The sequence below is a fragment of the Neodiprion fabricii genome, chromosome 6 (genome assembly GCF_021155785.1).
Source record: "Neodiprion fabricii isolate iyNeoFabr1 chromosome 6, iyNeoFabr1.1, whole genome shotgun sequence".
NCBI classification, from domain to species: domain Eukaryota; kingdom Metazoa; phylum Arthropoda; class Insecta; order Hymenoptera; family Diprionidae; genus Neodiprion; species Neodiprion fabricii.
In genome coordinates, this window is record NC_060244.1 from 22,188,197 (window position 1) to 22,204,729 (window position 16,533).

At 35.5% G+C, this 16,533-nt stretch overlaps 2 protein-coding genes across 9 annotated transcripts in view; both read right to left on the minus strand.

Annotated features, from left to right (window-relative positions):
• Nucleotides 1–210: 210 nt before the first annotated feature.
• LOC124185011 (dynein regulatory complex protein 10-like) lies at nt 211–2,188 on the minus strand. The gene is made up of 6 exons (XM_046575297.1): nt 1,597–2,188; nt 1,349–1,484; nt 1,106–1,255; nt 791–920; nt 482–682; nt 211–333 (listed from the first exon to the last, which is right to left on the minus strand). Exons 1-6 carry the CDS (start codon nt 1,718–1,720, stop codon nt 322–324), a joined length of 753 nt encoding a protein of 250 aa, XP_046431253.1. The 5' UTR covers nt 1,721–2,188; the 3' UTR covers nt 211–321.
• Nucleotides 2,189–4,762: 2,574 nt separating this feature from the next.
• The window catches only part of LOC124185300 (DENN domain-containing protein Crag), a 29,747-nt gene continuing 17,976 nt past the window's right edge, over nt 4,763–16,533 (minus strand). The window contains exons 1-20 of one of the 8 annotated variants that reach the window (XM_046575923.1): nt 13,108–13,562; nt 12,125–12,461; nt 11,156–11,764; nt 10,434–11,047; nt 9,909–10,149; nt 9,556–9,826; nt 9,355–9,446; nt 9,009–9,259; nt 8,652–8,822; nt 8,415–8,543; nt 8,054–8,306; nt 7,782–7,935; nt 7,467–7,670; nt 7,110–7,337; nt 6,726–6,821; nt 6,242–6,489; nt 5,850–6,108; nt 5,302–5,709; nt 5,044–5,216; nt 4,763–4,948 (exon numbers count right to left, since the gene is read on the minus strand). In XM_046575923.1, the coding sequence (XP_046431879.1) occupies nt 4,812–4,948; nt 5,044–5,216; nt 5,302–5,709; nt 5,850–6,108; nt 6,242–6,489; nt 6,726–6,821; nt 7,110–7,337; nt 7,467–7,670; nt 7,782–7,935; nt 8,054–8,306; nt 8,415–8,543; nt 8,652–8,822; nt 9,009–9,259; nt 9,355–9,446; nt 9,556–9,826; nt 9,909–10,149; nt 10,434–11,047; nt 11,156–11,764; nt 12,125–12,455 (4,869 nt within the window). In that variant the 5' untranslated portion in view covers nt 12,456–12,461; nt 13,108–13,562 and the 3' untranslated portion in view covers nt 4,763–4,811. Of the gene's footprint in view, nt 4,949–5,043; nt 5,217–5,301; nt 5,710–5,849; nt 6,109–6,241; nt 6,490–6,725; nt 6,822–7,109; nt 7,338–7,466; nt 7,671–7,781; nt 7,936–8,053; nt 8,307–8,414; nt 8,544–8,651; nt 8,823–9,008; nt 9,260–9,354; nt 9,447–9,555; nt 9,827–9,908; nt 10,150–10,433; nt 11,048–11,155; nt 11,776–12,124; nt 12,752–12,845; nt 13,563–16,533 lie in introns of those variants that run through there. The other 7 variants (XM_046575922.1, XM_046575924.1, XM_046575925.1 and 4 more) reach the window with 7 other exon arrangements.

The following is a 16,533-nucleotide window of genomic DNA, read 5'->3' on the forward strand; positions in this document are numbered from 1 at the left end:
CAGCAGAAATCATAACTTCTCATCAAAGCCAATTACAAGTTAAATAAATATACACAGTGCTTGAAGAGAAGAAACTTTTTATTCACACTTAAATAAATAACAATGGAAATACCTAAAAGTGCATCAATGAAAACAGCAAGTCTTATAATAATAATATACTTCATAGACAATGTATAAAACAGTTTTATTGATATAAATACAGTAAATTTTTAAGTATTAATAAGAAATTATGTACTCAGGTATTAGAGATGTCCCAAAGGTGCGTTAAATATGCCACGTAAAGTACTTGCCAGTTACTACACTATACAACATCAGTCACGTTTATTTCTTCTTCTAAAAAATTGTTAAATCAAAACGTCATTAAATATTAATTATGGTCTAATATTTTAGACAAACACTTGGCCGATGCCAGTGACATAACAAAAGCTGGGAAATTTTCATGCAGCATTTGTCCTCTAATTTGCAAAGTAAGAAGCTATACCTTAAGTTTCTTGTTTTTCGTTTTCTTTTTAGCTATCTTAGCCTTACGCTTTTCTCGCATTGAATGCCACCATCGCTGAATAGTTTTTACTGCGCGAGTCATCATTAACTTTGCTAATTTTTCATTGATTATTGCATCTTCTGTATCTTGTTTCTCTTTCATAAAAGTGTCATACAAATCTGCTTGTCTCTCTATTTCAGCCTATATCCGATAAAAATGTAGCGTATTCAGTTTTAAAGCACTTTTAAAATTTAATTATAAATATTTCATAACATGAATGATTGAATCAAGAATAACTGTGCCAGCTACCTCTAAATCTTCCTTTTTCTTTTTATCTGTCTCAAATTGTACAATGAGTAACTCCATCTGTTTTTGTTTTTCACCAATTTCTGTGTCATACTTGTTGATTATACCCAAAAGCTGTGATTCAATCTTGAACCTAAAATCGTTTCAGTATATTGAAGCATGCATTTTTCGTGTATAATATCACGTCCTTATAAAGCTAGTATTTACTCGCTCTGTTGTACTGAATTCTCGGATTGCAATTTCCAGTGTAAATACAGTCTTAAGAATCAAATTGAAGATTGAACTAGTAATTCTCAATCAACAATTATTGATTGATACCTTTTATCACGAGCTTCCTTTTCCAAGGCAAGGTTCAACGTTCGAATCTTTTTTAGGTGAAATTCGGCATTGCTTACATCTTCTCGGATCTCTTTCTGTTTCATCTCAGATGCCTTGTAAGCAATCATCATTTTCCGCTCTGTTCTAATTCTGCGATTATGATTTATCTTTGAGGATTAACGTACGTGACATTAAAGGATACTGCTTATTCTACATTTCAACTTGATAATCATTTTTCCATACATGGTATAATTCACATCTTCTTTGCATTTTCTGTTTATTCGTGTTACAGTTGCCAAATCTTTTTCACATTGCGAATTTATCAATTCCATTTCCATGTCATGTTGTTTTCTTTGCTCCTCCAATACTGCTGCCAATACTGAAAATCGACAAATATAATTCGTAATCAATATGCCTTCATCAATAATCAATTGGATGATCAGTAATTAAAGTCGAAAAAATTTGTTAGAGTGATGAACTATACGTAATACTTTTTAGATCCGTCTTTGCTTTTTCATTCTCTCTCCAAAGCTTTCTGTAGCGCAGCTCTTTTGCCCTGTATTCTTCTGGAGATGTGGAAATGCGTTTTAATGTGTGTTCAAAAAAATGTTTCATATATCCCAAAAACAATTGAGCCTGCTCTGAATATTGTGGACATAGTTGTTTTACTATTTCTCGAATTTCTGTATAACCATTTAGAATCTGAAATGAATACAAATATTAGTCGAAGTGTGATTTTCTAACAAACTAAGATACCTCAATTGCTCGATAAATGTTTGAATTAGATTTCCAATCATTGGTAGATGATTCGGTCATTTTCGAACTCTGTTTTGAAGGCTCTGAACCCTCCATACTTTCAGAACAGGCTGAAAGAAAAAGCATCCCGTCTGACAATATGATCAAGTTTAAAGATATAATTTCAATTTAAAATAATAATACGATTGTTATAACGAGCTTGCAAGGAACGTACGCCAATGGCACGGTTCAATGTAAACATACTGATAGAAGGCATCTGTGACGTCTCTGAAATCTTCTCTGTTTAATATATGCCTTACTTCTGGATGTTGAAGGAGTACAGGCAAGCTGGCCTAGATATGAATAAATCATAAGCTTTGAGCAGTAAGGTGTTTTAAAATTGTACGTCAAAATAAAAAAAATAATAAAGGTAAACGAATGGACGGGGCAACCGTCATATTGATCTGTTGAACAAATCAACTATTATTTTTACAATCGCATAATATGTGCAGCACTTACTGATAATTCTAATTTTTTAAGAGTACGACAAAATATACTAAAGACACGATTGAAGCAGATGGATATTTCAATTTCATTTGAAGCCAATTTGTTGAGTGACTGGCATGAGCCTGCAGGAGTAGCTCCACCATCTCCTTTCCCAGTTGATTCCTCTTCAGAAAACGACGTCTGACTTATCTCAGCATTTGGGCACCTGAAGTTCATGAGTGCATCCAGCAAATAAAGAAGGTAGAGTACGTATTTCGTTGAGAATTTCGTATTCTCACGATCAACTTGAATTTGGTGCGATTGACAGAAGGTTACATAATATGAAATAAGAATGTTTGCCAAATGTTTGATTGCAAAATTTATACATACGGACATGAATCAGGATCTATCGGAACACCACATGGTAAGACTTTGCGTTGAGCACGGCCCAAGAGATCAAGAGTTGCTGGCATAATTCAGCAAATAAAATGATATATACGCATAATGGCTAATGTGTCACCAATCTTTGGTGTCACCATAGGTATGTAGCAGAATGTAATTGTTTTATTTCAATGTATAGGTGACGAAAAAATAAAATCTGGGAAACTTACACACTCTAGAAAATTAATAAAGGGAATTTTCGAAGTATATCCCAAGATTATTTGTTTCGAAGTTGCATAAATATAAATATAAATCACAAGATGCGTTTTTTTTTTATAAAATAGCTCAACTGCTTTTATTTTCTTAGCCTATTTTCAATACAATAATGAATGAATATACATCTGTTTGCTGTATCAAAGGTGAAAAGGTCAAAAGGCCCCAAAAATTAAGTATTAACATTTTCGTATAATATATGAAAAAATTTTAAACTTTACACAATTTGTGATTGGAAACGCATCAGCTTGCTCATACATTGCTATCATTTTTAATGCAAGCCATATTTTCATTCAAGTGCTATGAAATGACAAGATAGTAATGTATCATCAATAAAAAATTATGTCACGAGTGTTTTCAATTCTAGTTTCAATTCTTAAATACTCTGACATAATTTGCCCATCAACTTCTATGTATAGTCGCATAATACTGCATCTTACGATTGGAAAAATCCCTAAGCAAAGGAAAATCGTTCATCAGTGCCAAATAATTTTTGAACTTTCCACTTTTGTTACATATAATAAAATTAAATACCTACAAATTCTTTATGCCAATTGCAGTATACAAGTATAATCCAAGAGTAGAAGGAAATAAATACTCTATCACTGACGGCATTGTGTTTACAGAGTATTCTTGCATTAGGTACTTATTTGCTCAGCTCTCTAACATTGTAAAACGGACAGTGCCAGTATGGCAAATAGCAAACAAGTTGCTAATAAATCTGAATAAAATTTACTGTTCATAGTTTATTGACTGAAATCCGTACCGAATAAGATTACTGAAGAATGGAAAAAACAGATTTCTATTTTGAATCACGTTTACCTGATACAGATATTCCCTTGAATTACTGTATCTACCTGAGTACAAAACCATTCTAGGCACTTGAAAAGCTCTATGATGACGAGATTGTCTACATTTTCATCAGTTTTTGAACATAGGTGACATAACACATAATTAATTATGGTTTAAAACGATAAGTTACTCAATATGTTTGTAGCGAACGGTAAATTTGAAAATAAATTTAAATAATTCTTAAAAACATATGGATATCCTAATTTTACACATCTTCACTATTTTTCAATCACTTATCCGAGACACCTAACACAAGACAATAGCTGCAAGTAAATTTAGGTATCGATCTTTGGCCTACAAACAAGACTTAGTAGGTCTCATAAGCATATAGCATTGACCAAGCTTGAGCAATAATTGCAGAAACAGTATTTTTTGTCTAGCTAGATTAACCTAATCTACATTCAAATTTCAAATTAGAGGAAACCTTTGTTTTGTAATCAGGTCAATACCGTACATACTCTTAGATTGAACTGTAAAACATTCGAAATTATGAATTAGGTACGTACGAATGCCTAAATAAATTCGAAACGTTAGTCAATACATGCATGCTTCTCACGTTGTTATGCTCTAAATACACAGAATGATGCCAAAGTAAAAACTGAATCAAAGTTATACTTTATCACTACTGATAAATATAAACTCTTGATAACTAATTGACCAAGTAACAAAATTGTATCTCTGAACCATCCTGTGGTTATGGAGTAGTAAAGTTCATTGAAAATCAATTATTTTTATATCACTCAACTTAACAAATTATTAGCGTATAACTATCAAGTCTTGCTAACAGTCAAACAATAAAGAGATGTATTGTCTCGTTCATCAGCTGCTTCACATTCAGATATCATAACAATACGAATGAAGGAAAGACTTTCAAATTTGTTCAATTATCGAATAAAAATAGTTTTGAATAGTGACTGAGACCAGCTTATCTCTTCGTATACCCATGACAGGTACTATTAAAATAATTCAATTTGTTTGTTCATACGTTGAGTGGCTTGAAGTAATGCCTGCAATATAGTGCCATAGTAGCTGGGGGTGCATCTGTTTTCAACAATAACTTTTCTTCTTTTTCCGTTAGTCTTTCAAGCGACTGATTATATTCCCGATCAAATGCACCTGCAAATAACAAAGTGTCACACGCACGAAAACACCATCTATAAGATATTGTGAGTAAAGAAAAAAATTCTGTTGAGAATTTTTTCACTTCATACTTTGATCAATATTTCCTCGTCCCAAGACTGTGAATACTAAAAACAGAATGTCTCTGTATATAGAAATTGGGGTTTTTTCATCCATTTGGTTTTTATGCCTCTCCAGAGCTAATCTTCTTATAGGTTCCGCTAAGTCGTTGCAACGCACATTTGTTATAACAGACTGCATTAACCTGCGTAATAAGTTGATAGTTTTTGCTAAGGAAACTAATTATAAGGTAGGCTTGATTAAAATTAGTTATTCTGATATATATTTACGTTCGATCTTCTGTACTGTTTGTCTTCCATTGAATGTACATAGGCAAACGATCCATATGTAATTTCTCATTATCCCAAAGTGTTCTAACACCAACCAATGCCGAATTACTTTGGGAATTATTCTTCAAATCCCGGTTATTATTGAACCAGAGCTCTGGCAAATGACTGCTCAAATTAATTCGTTCAAAGTACCAAATCAAATTCCAGTATACTATGGGATGTTCCTGTATAAATTTGTGCTTGGTAAGGCACGAATCTCCTTCTTGGCTTAAAACACTTTCTAATTCTTTCCTAAGCACGAGCGGATTTAAGTATGGAACTGTGATCGGTTCTTCCAATTCCTTCGGTTGTTCTAAGAGTTCTATCAATGCTCCTGTTAACGGATCATTTAGCTCACGCTCCTCACGCCTAAAACAATGTTATCGTTATCGTTTGTTGTTGTTACTTAAACGACACAAATATGATATCAAAAGAAGTTCTAATTAATTGTTAAATACGTAAGTACAGAGATTAAAGAAATAAAATATTCTGTGATATTGTGTCAATACCTATAATCCAATATAGTTACTGTCAAAAGTGGTACTGTAGCTTTATCACAAAATTGACAAACTGTATTCAAATTTGAATCCTCTGGCTGCCAGCCAGCCATTATTTCTTCGTCATACATAATAGTGGCACAATTATGGCACCTACTGGCAGTCGATAAGACTAATTCTATCGCCATACGTTCTTCTAAGTCCCTAGAACCCCTTGGATACAAACAATCGGCTAATTCGGACAAAGAACCAAGATCTGCGTTTGAATCCCCTGCAATTCATGGAATTGGTAACACTTAGTCGATTGTACAAATTTTCAAAATGATTGTAAATATTCAAACGAGCTTGCCAATCTTCATTATTGCCAAAATTCATTATAAATTACAAACAAGGAACATACGTACCCGAACCTCTTACAGGTATCTCATTACGGTCTTGCTGTGACCCATCAGTTAGCGAATCCAATGATTCGTGAGATATTCCATAAGTTAATCTTTGTTCACGCTCCTTCGATTTTACTGGAGTACTAGTAGCAGAGATAGCTTCCTTTATTTCGTCGAATTTTTTTGCAACACTAGTCGCAGCAGATTTCAAGCTATTCAATCCTCCCAATATTAGTTCGTTTGACTTCTTTCCAGTCAAACTTGAGGGACTAAGAGAAATGAGGTTGTTAATAAAGTTCATATTATTACAGTGATATACATCGTTAAAGCTACTACATATTATCGTGAGTTGACATGACATGCAAGCAGGGTGATAATCCTCAACTTTGACAAGTGGTTTAAATTGTTAACAACCGCATACTATTATCATGCGGTTATCATAATGAATCATGCTCAAAATTATGTCCTCCTTAAGAATTTGAAATGTTAAGAAAATGTTACATACCTGATATAATTGGACAAACTTAAGGACTCGATGAGCTGATTGGATGATATCAACTCCTTATTTTTAGCAAATGGCAGGCCTCCGGTAGAATACCGTCTACGTTATTAAAAAAAAAAGGCACACACAAGAGCATGCAAAATAATCATAAAATTTCGATATGCACGATGAGTCGATGAACACAGGAAAATGTTGAGAGTGCAAAGTAGTAAATACTATGAATATTGATGAAATTAATATTGTGATCGAATCATAAATTCATAAGAAGTAATAAAAATTCGATAATAAATGGGCGTTTACGTATGTGAATTGATGAGGAAAATTCTGAGTGTGATCTATATCCTTGTTGCAACTGAAACGAAATGAAAATCTAACATCTTTGCTTACCCAAAACTAAGCTTGAGACTAGATCCTAGGCTCGACAGGCTAGATGTTACACTGTCTTTATTCTGTGCCCAAAGACTACCAAACTCCAATCTGTCTCTATCTCTTTCTTGTTCACCTTGTTGAGCTACGGAGTGAGGCATAGTTTCACTTCTTTGCAAATGTCCACCAACTATTGGTCCACCTTCATCGACTGCTTGATGAAACGTAGCACTTCTAGGTAAAACATTGCTGGAAATGCATTACGATTGCAAATTTGAATCGTTTATCTAGTTATTTCAAAACTTTTCTGAACATTTTAACGCTATCAAATCTTACACCACAAAATGAGGTAAGTATTAAAAAACGAATTGAAAATACCTTCTGAATAATAACGGTCCCCCAGCACGCTCTTCTGTTGCATTATTAAGTATGGTCAAGGTACTTGTTGAGCAGTTTGAATCATTTTCCCCAGACGGCGATACGACTGGAGTTTCATCATTAAGTAACGCTCCGAGAGGATCATTTTCAGTAACAGGTGTTCTGACGGGGCTTTTCAGTGGTGATTCGAGATTTCGGACTAATCTTGAAATGTAAATAAATCGTTCAGGGTTTGATCGTGAAAGAAACTTCTGAGGATAATATTGCATCGCTTTTATTCGAATAATATTTGATAAATTTCATATAAATCTTTACCTTGGATTACTAGCTGATCGGTTAAGTGCTTCTGGCTGAGATGTACTTAGAGCAGCCCCTTGATCTTTGACAATACTATTTTGACGTAAAAATTTCATTTTCGTCTCCGCAAGTCCAAATACTGGTAAATCAGGAACAATGCTACCAATCAAAGCTAGAACATGCACACAGGACATCGATAAATAAGTATTTCATTTCTGTATTACTATTGTCTCACTGACAACCAAAGTTCTTACTTTGCTGTGCTACCCAATACGCAACAATTTACTTACAATCACTACCTGCTGCATCCAAATCTTGTGAATGCGCACTGTCAAGGCTAGACCTAGATATAGCATGTTCCAAAGTCTCGCTACTCTTGCCATCCACGCTGTGTATATCAGTCGCAGCACTCAATCTCCTTCTGGCACCTTTTTTTCCAGCTTTTTTGAATAAGGCAGCCCCGACGATAACATTGCGTAACTTGTTCCACATTAATTGACTCGAATTTGTCATATCAGATGGCCATGTTGCCTCCAATACCGCCTGTAACCAGCAATTATTGTCACATGTTCAATCTGTGGTTCACAGTGTCACTAAATGAAAATAAATAATTTTTTTTTAATGTTATCCTATTTGAAAAAGCTTTCTTACTTTATTATAAAACCCATAAGTCAAGGCATTAGGTTGGACTCCACTTCGCTTCATGTGAAACAATAATTTCACAGCCAATACAGGTTGACCATAAACTCCACACAATTGCATCATAGCTCTGTAGCAAACCTACGAAGAATGAAGAGTTGAATTAGTCACCTGAGAATTTATTGAGAAACTGAGATAAAATTGTCAATACGAAAAAAAAACATGGTAAATTTCATGTTGAAGCATTACCTCTTCAGTCGGATCCATTCGTAATTTTTGCATCTTCACAAGCAACTCATAGGCTTGATGCAAAATAGCTGCAGGTTGATTTGACACTTGTAGCATAGCAGGCAGATGTAGAAACCACAGACTATAACATGTGCCCAACAAACATCTAGCCCACCGTTCTGGAACAGCTGCCTATTGAATGATTGATAAATTATTTTCCTTACATGCTTCTACATTATTTTACATTTTCCTGCTCGATTCAGTGTAAAGTTACTGGTGAATTAAGCTTGGTCATATTTACTATAACACAAGGTTCATCATAGTGCTTCTGTACCCACAGTTTCGATTTCTAAGTGCAACATTTTTCTATGGCCTCACCTGTTTTCTGGCCATTTTTTGAGCCACTTTTATCTCATGCTTGGTTCTACGCGCCATCGGGCTTCCAGGCACCATGCTGAACGCAGTAAGGGCTGGATTTTTCGAACTGAGATTTTTCTGCGGCCTCATTAAATCAGGATTCAATTTGAACGATTTGTAGACCAATTTTTTTTTATTCGTTCCAGCTTCGGGTGGGGGAATAAATACTGTGCGTTCACTGTGCTGTGATTCATCTAACTCCAAAAGTGGTCCTGAATAAAGAAATTAATATAAATATAAATAATAAAAATCTATGTGAACAACTTTCAGAACTAAACACGATTCTTTTTTTCCCAACTAAACGTACCACTCTCTTCTTCAACTCGTTCCGTACACTCATCAAAAAATGCTAAACCTGCCATATCCATATCTGACACAAAGCTTCTTTCTTCTATAAATCTGAAAATATACAAAAAGTTGTCCGGTTTGTCTTAAAAATTTTTGACATATCACAATACTACTTTTCCACCGTTGACACTATTAAATTGTCCGTAATTCTGTGCTCTACCTTATGAACATCTGGGTGCGAACTAGCATGCTGTAAAATTTTGCATGAGCTTTATCACGACTTCTCAGAAAGGCTTGCATATTAAATAGGCTCGTTGGGTCCGTTGACCCAACAGTGGGTGCTTTTGTAATTGGCAGTAAATATGATCGGTAGCCCTTCAATATTAAGGCCATAAATCGAAGAAAAGCATCTTGTATTTCCAGCTCCAAAGCTTGTTCCTTCCGTTTTTGTTGAAACTCACGATCTACGCTAAAATCTGCATCCCCTCGTTCTATGAAAAATCGTTTCTTTAATATGTTACATTGGAAAATAATGAGTATTATATTAGCCCATAAACAAAATAAAAAATGTACCTTTCTGAGATGTATAACTTCTACCCAAGCTAATCAACTTTGAGTAAAGGAGTTCCAGTCTATTTTTCAGAGATCGACCTGCTTTCTTAGGGAGCAATTTTATGTTCAAATACTTCTTATCATCGCAAATAGCGACGTTGTTGGTGTCAAGATCAACACAGTTCACATCTGCTGGTGGATCGTATAAGTCAAAAAAACGAGAATCCACACCAATAAGAAACGGCAGCGGTGCATGGAGTACCTAAATAATTTTTTAACATTAGTCCACCAACCAATAAAATTGAAACTACAGTCAACAATCAGATCAATCAGATCAAACAGACCGACAGTACATCTAAATTCAAAACTTGTATCTATATTAAAGATTTCAATTATATTTCATCATTTTAAAATGTTTTGTTATGTTCTCTGAAATTTCAACCCAACTCCCAAAAAATAGTAACCATTTTTTTTTTTAACTTAAAAGAGAAAAAAAAAGTATAAATGTGTGGTGTATCAAATATTATGAGAATTAAATGAATTTACCTCTGCCAATCCCAAAGGACACAACGGTATGTAAGGACACTGCCACTTGAACGGAAATAGGATCATCGCTATTGCTTCGCTAACGGATGTCAAAACATCTGGTCTCAAAGAATGAACCAATATCTTCTGTTCCGTTAAAATGAGTAAGAGAATTAACAAACAATTGTCTGGTCCTAAATTTATCAGCAATTGCCTGAAACTCGCTCCGGACCTTGGCAATGCAAGATCTTCAGGCTGCGTTAAAATCAATCTGTCATCTCCGCTCAATTGAACCAATATTCTCGGTCTTTGAGGACTGGGAAAAGGTATGTCACAGAGAAAATAAGCTATGTATTTCTCAATGGGAACATTTTGCTCCTGACCATTCACCATACTGTGTAGAAAGACAAGAAACTTTTCAAATGTGTCGAAAAATGGCCAATGTGAGAGAATACATATCGATTTGCTGATGTTCAATGACTGAGTATTCGGATCCTCAAATTGCAGCTTATCGATTTGCGACGGACTCAACTTATCAAAAATACCAAGTTTTTTATAATTCCTTATTTTTCCTAGGTCAACCTTTGCATCCTCTGCTGAATTTCCCGTAAGCATTGAATCGTCTATGTTATCTGCTGGAAGAGTAATGTGCTTGAAGAGAGAATTGATAAAAAATGAGACAATGTCTAAATTTAGTGTGAATTAAATGTTATATTTTATAACGCCGTCAACTAGGTACCTACCACAGTTTGAGTTTTTTTCATTCTTCGGACAAAGTTCCAAAATATCGTGAGAATTAGCATTACTCGGGTCTTTTAATACTGGCTCAATTTCTTCATAAAACGTGATAGCAGATCCATATATCTTTTGGGCCGCATCAGCTACTGTTAATACAAATGTGGAAAATACGGGTTTTGGTTTACATGCCAATTTTGGCCAACATTCAATAGTGGCGCCCATCGGCAAGCAAAACATGGCGACAGAATTGGGGAACATAAAACTGTCGTAGTCTTTTATAGGATACTTGTACAATATCGCAGGCTTGAACGATATCAAATTGGCTCGGTTCATAGATTTTTTATAACACAAAAACACATCGCTCCCCAGCATTCCTTTATTCAGATTTTTGTTTATAACGCAAAATGCGTGAGGCTGACACTCTCCTTTGTTTTTCAATATCACACATATGTCCGTAACCACCAGACTGTTGCATGGCATTTTAGGACTGGCTCTTCTATAGGTAACAAATATTCTTGATGTCGAGTTATTTACATTTGCAACATGTCCATCCGGGGTCTCAAAGACCACCTCTGCGTCAGGCATTATACGTTCTTTGCCGTCGTATATTACTCCTGAAACACAATTGTTCTCAATTCTTCTAATCGTAACTATCGTCAAAGTCTTAACTACATATAAAGCAGAATATCTACTTAAATGTATAGATATCGATATAATAATTCTAGGATTTTTGAATAAAAATTTTCATTTCTTCAGATATATTTGGGGAGACAGAAGGACAGAACATTTACTTCAACACATAATCCGTAGCTACAAATCTAATAAAACATACAAGACGATTAAAAACACCTTTAAATTTTCATAATTTTTCTACATATTCTACCAAATTTGAAAATAATTCTGTGATCTTGGATTTTCCGGAAACGATACTTATAGTGCAGAGGCAACGGTAATTTATAAATTGTGGTACTCACCGATATCGACCAAAGGTGGCTTGTCCCTGCCTCTCTTGTAACAAATATAGCATTCGTTTGTTCTGAGGCTTCCGTGGTTTAAATCCGCTGGAAAGCCAGTCACCGTTTTACTCAAAAGGGTATAATCCTCGGGACAAGTTTCTCCCAGAGCTGGAAATATAATGGCCAGATCTGTGATGGGAGCCTGCATGTGAGTATCCTTCAAATGCGTTCCTTCCTGACACCAATCCTCCAACTTGTTGCTTTCGTCGTTCTCATCGGTTGAAAAATTATCGTCTTGCCCCGGAAGTCCGGCGACAACGAAGTAATCAGCTACCCTTCGCTCATCCATTGTTTTCTGATATTTTGGACGAAATTATCGTATGTACAATATACACCTGCAGCGTTTCTGGTTTAATTAAGGTTTTCCTTCCTTCTTATTGTATTAATTTTTCAATTTTTCTTCAATATCATATACAGTATCGCATTTTTTCTCGATTATTTGTTAGCACAGTTAGCAAAAAGCTTGGTCATGATAAGAAAAAGAATATCATTCAACACCGAGAGTTAATTTAATCTGTACGAAATGAAGAATATTTGTTCTGTTTAGTTGGTTGGGTAAATAAAAAAAAAAGAAAAAAGAGGAAATTGTATACCTATACGCGTTTTTAGAGGTTATAAATGTAAATAATATGACAAATAATAAAAATAACACATTTTTTTCTTAAACTTTTTTCTGTACATTTGCTAAAACTTCGTTGTAACGACGATTGCCTTATATTCGATAATAACATGAGGCTCTATAAACACATGTCACGGAGCAATAAAAGTAGCAACGATTGTCACAGAAAAGCACAGAAACAAATCTTAGGTTATATGTCACACGCGAACACACTTTGATAAATTATTATTACTTATCAACAGTTCGGGGGTGAAACGATACATGTACGTATGAAAATATATCCAAGAATGTTTGTTAGCAGTTCAAACAAGCCTTAACACACCTTTATGAGCTTACGGTACGCGATTTATTAAAAATAATAGAAATTTTCTTGTTTCTTGGACGGCCATATTTGTTGGGCGGCAAAATGGCTACCGGGGGGCAAGGTCGCCTTTAATTTTAAAACGTAAATATTATTTGTCAAGGCGATTTTTCAAATCACTCCGCCGACACGCTCGTAATTACTTTATCGTATCAACAAACACCACTAATTAAGTGACCCGGCGATCAGATATGAATAAAGTTTCACCAATCATATATTTTCCATTGTTATACAACGTTTTTTCAAACATTTTCAAACGTCGCCGCAGTACGCAAATCGATCTCTGTACACGTTTTAAACTGGACGATCGAACTAGAGAAAATAACTATACTCGTCAATAGCGCTCTATGTCGATGCATAATCAATACTCTTATGCGTAGTAGACTAGAATTACTCGCTATTACACTCGCGGACACATTCCTGAATAACATTAGACTTGCAACTCGATATCATGTCGCCTCGGCTCAGAATTGTAAACGCCTCCATATACGTATATAACTATAGCGGACCGTTGCGACTCTGTCCGCGAATATTTTCAAATGCTCCTTGTGACAAAACTATTCGCCATAGCCATAAGCTGTCCCAGACTTTGTTGTAGAGCTTATCGCGACCTTGAAAACTCTTCCGCACAACTTTCCTCTATCTGTAAGAGTTTAATCAGCGTTCGCATAAGTGTGTGATCTCGTTCCGACCTGACAGACAAATATCGTTATATCTCTAAAACTATTGATCCGGTTGTAACGAAATATAGTCTAAAACCTAGCCAGACGTTGTAGCTATCCACAGTAATAAAAAAAAAATAATCAGTTTAGCAGTTCTAAAGTTATAAGCGAACATACGGACGTAGAAAAAGATAGAGAGTAACAAATTCACGAACGTGCGTAGGTGTACGGAGATGTACATCCACACATAAAAAACTGCGTATTTATAGCGATTTGATGAGGTAGGTCAAGATCAGATTCTAAAGAGGTTTTAAAAACTGGTGAATGAACGGGTTTAGACTTTCGCTGATGAGTTTGCGCTGCTTACACAAACACGCAAACACACACGCACACGCGTAAGCATGAAAGTATATTAACAGGCGCTAAATCCGAGCGCCATGCGTCATAACTAAATCGCTGTGAAAAATTTGCGAAGACTCTATTGTTGGACGGTTTCTAATCGCAATCGTTGCATCATAATAGTAGCCAATTATTTAGTCAAAGCTCAAGAGCAGTCGTAAATTCTAGGAACTTGCCTTCATCGATTCCTTGCATAAGTACGAGGCCCGTGAATTTGTCTTCCATTAGGCGTTGTAATGTGCGTACACGTGCAATATCTACATTTACTGAGCTTTTCGGAATAAGAGACGACGCCTAATATCAAAGTTTGTGGAATAAATGAATAATCAACTTTTATCGCGGCAAACATTATTATCGGTTATACTTATATGCCCTCATGAGCGGACGCTTACTTACCCAAACGCAAACTATTGAGCGTAAAATTGACTCATTTTTCTTTACTTTTTCCTTACCTCTTCTTTACGTATCCCTTTTTGCTAGTTCACTTCAGATTTCGACATATGCGCGATCCAGTTTTTTTATCCTGGGTATATTATACTTTCAGATTTCAAGGAATATATAAACTTTTTGAGAACATTGCGTCGATTCGGAATACAAGTTAATAACGTCACGCAGGCAGCTGTTCGGTTTCGACACAATGCTCCGACTTTCTCACTCAATGTCTATTGACTTGTCTATATGATTATTTATTTATTTTCTTTTGCAGTCACCACACGAACTCGTAATACGTTTTGCAATATTCTACTTGCAAGTTGGTCAGATCAAAAGCAAAGCTTGCTATATTTCATATTTTTGGCTACATATAAATTGTTTGTTTATTACCTTTTTCGGATGGGAAGAGGACATATGAACAGAATTCAAGAATATATGTGGGTATGGAACATGAAGCGGTAAAAACTGTTCGTTTATCCTGATTTACAGCTTTATTATACATGCAGAAATATAGTGACAGTTGTAACAAAATCATTGGAATTTGTTCACATCCATGATCATTCTGTACGGAAAATAGAAAGTTGGTCGAAATTCCAGAATACAAGCAACAAGCTTCCTTAATTTGTATCGTAAGTCTAACTAGCGCAACTGAAGCCAAACACTTGTCGTCAATTCCTAATGACTTAATTGACACGAAACCGAAATTCCATGAACATGAATAGCCCATAGTGACCCTCGCTGTATACGAAGAAAGCAAACTTCATCTACGCGTACACGTGTCAGCTATACGTGTAATAACTGATGCCGATGTGTGACTACACGGTGTTTCCCGTCAATAATTATTCTACGCCAGCTGTTTAGCGTATAAAAGCTGCGCCATTTTATTGCTGCTTGGACAAAAAATTTGTTAAATAAAAGACGCGCGTTATTTATTTGCCTATTGATTTACAACGTGTACGTTTAGAGGCACTATGAACAAACGGATATACATATGCCCATGCCATCCGTCGTCGAATTACGATAAGGATAAAATATTAATAAAAATAACGTACGAAAGCATTCCCTGTAAAACCGTGTTTCGAATAATAATTGTCCTATTTACACAAATTACACGCCCCTTAGGGGGTACGGCTTGACGGGTCATGCACGACGTGACTTGGTGAAGGTTGTGTTACGAGAACAGTATAATGAAAGACAACAAATAAGTATAGGCAGACCGGCGTAGAGCGATGCTAGGGCGTCTTCAAAAATATATTATGGATCGGTATGTGCCTATATATACAATTATAATTGATAACCGTGAACGCATACAACTGAAAAATCTTCTTACTGTAGAAGGCTCTCGATTCTCAGAGCGTGGAAACTATAATCGAAAGATAAAAAAAACTTCGTTCACAGTTTCTCAAAATTGTGATAATCGCTGACTACCGACGGCCGTTGATGGAGAAGAAAATTTCCTGCAAGATAAGTTTCTGTGAATGTTTGAACATTTCGGCACATAAATATTGAGTCACGCTAAGTGTTTCTAAGACGAGTTTTGTGCATAGGAATACGCTGTACGTACGAAAGCGTCCCGACTACTTATAGCCGGTAAAAAGTACGAAGAAACTTTCACGGAGCTTAAATTCGTACATTTTTACAGCAAACAATAAAAACAAATAAATAAAGATATCGCCCGACTTTCAGTGTCGTTTTCACATACTTTCGTCATACAACTCGTGATTAGTCCTGTTAATAAAGCGCTGCCTCTCACAAAGATCGTTGCATCGCCACGGAATGATAAAAAGATCAAGGATGCAGCACGCATCCCAGGAATCGTAAAGTGTGACTTGTGTTACATCACATCGTGGATGTAGATCCGGGGCCTTGCAGGTAACCAGAGTTACTTCGTAAA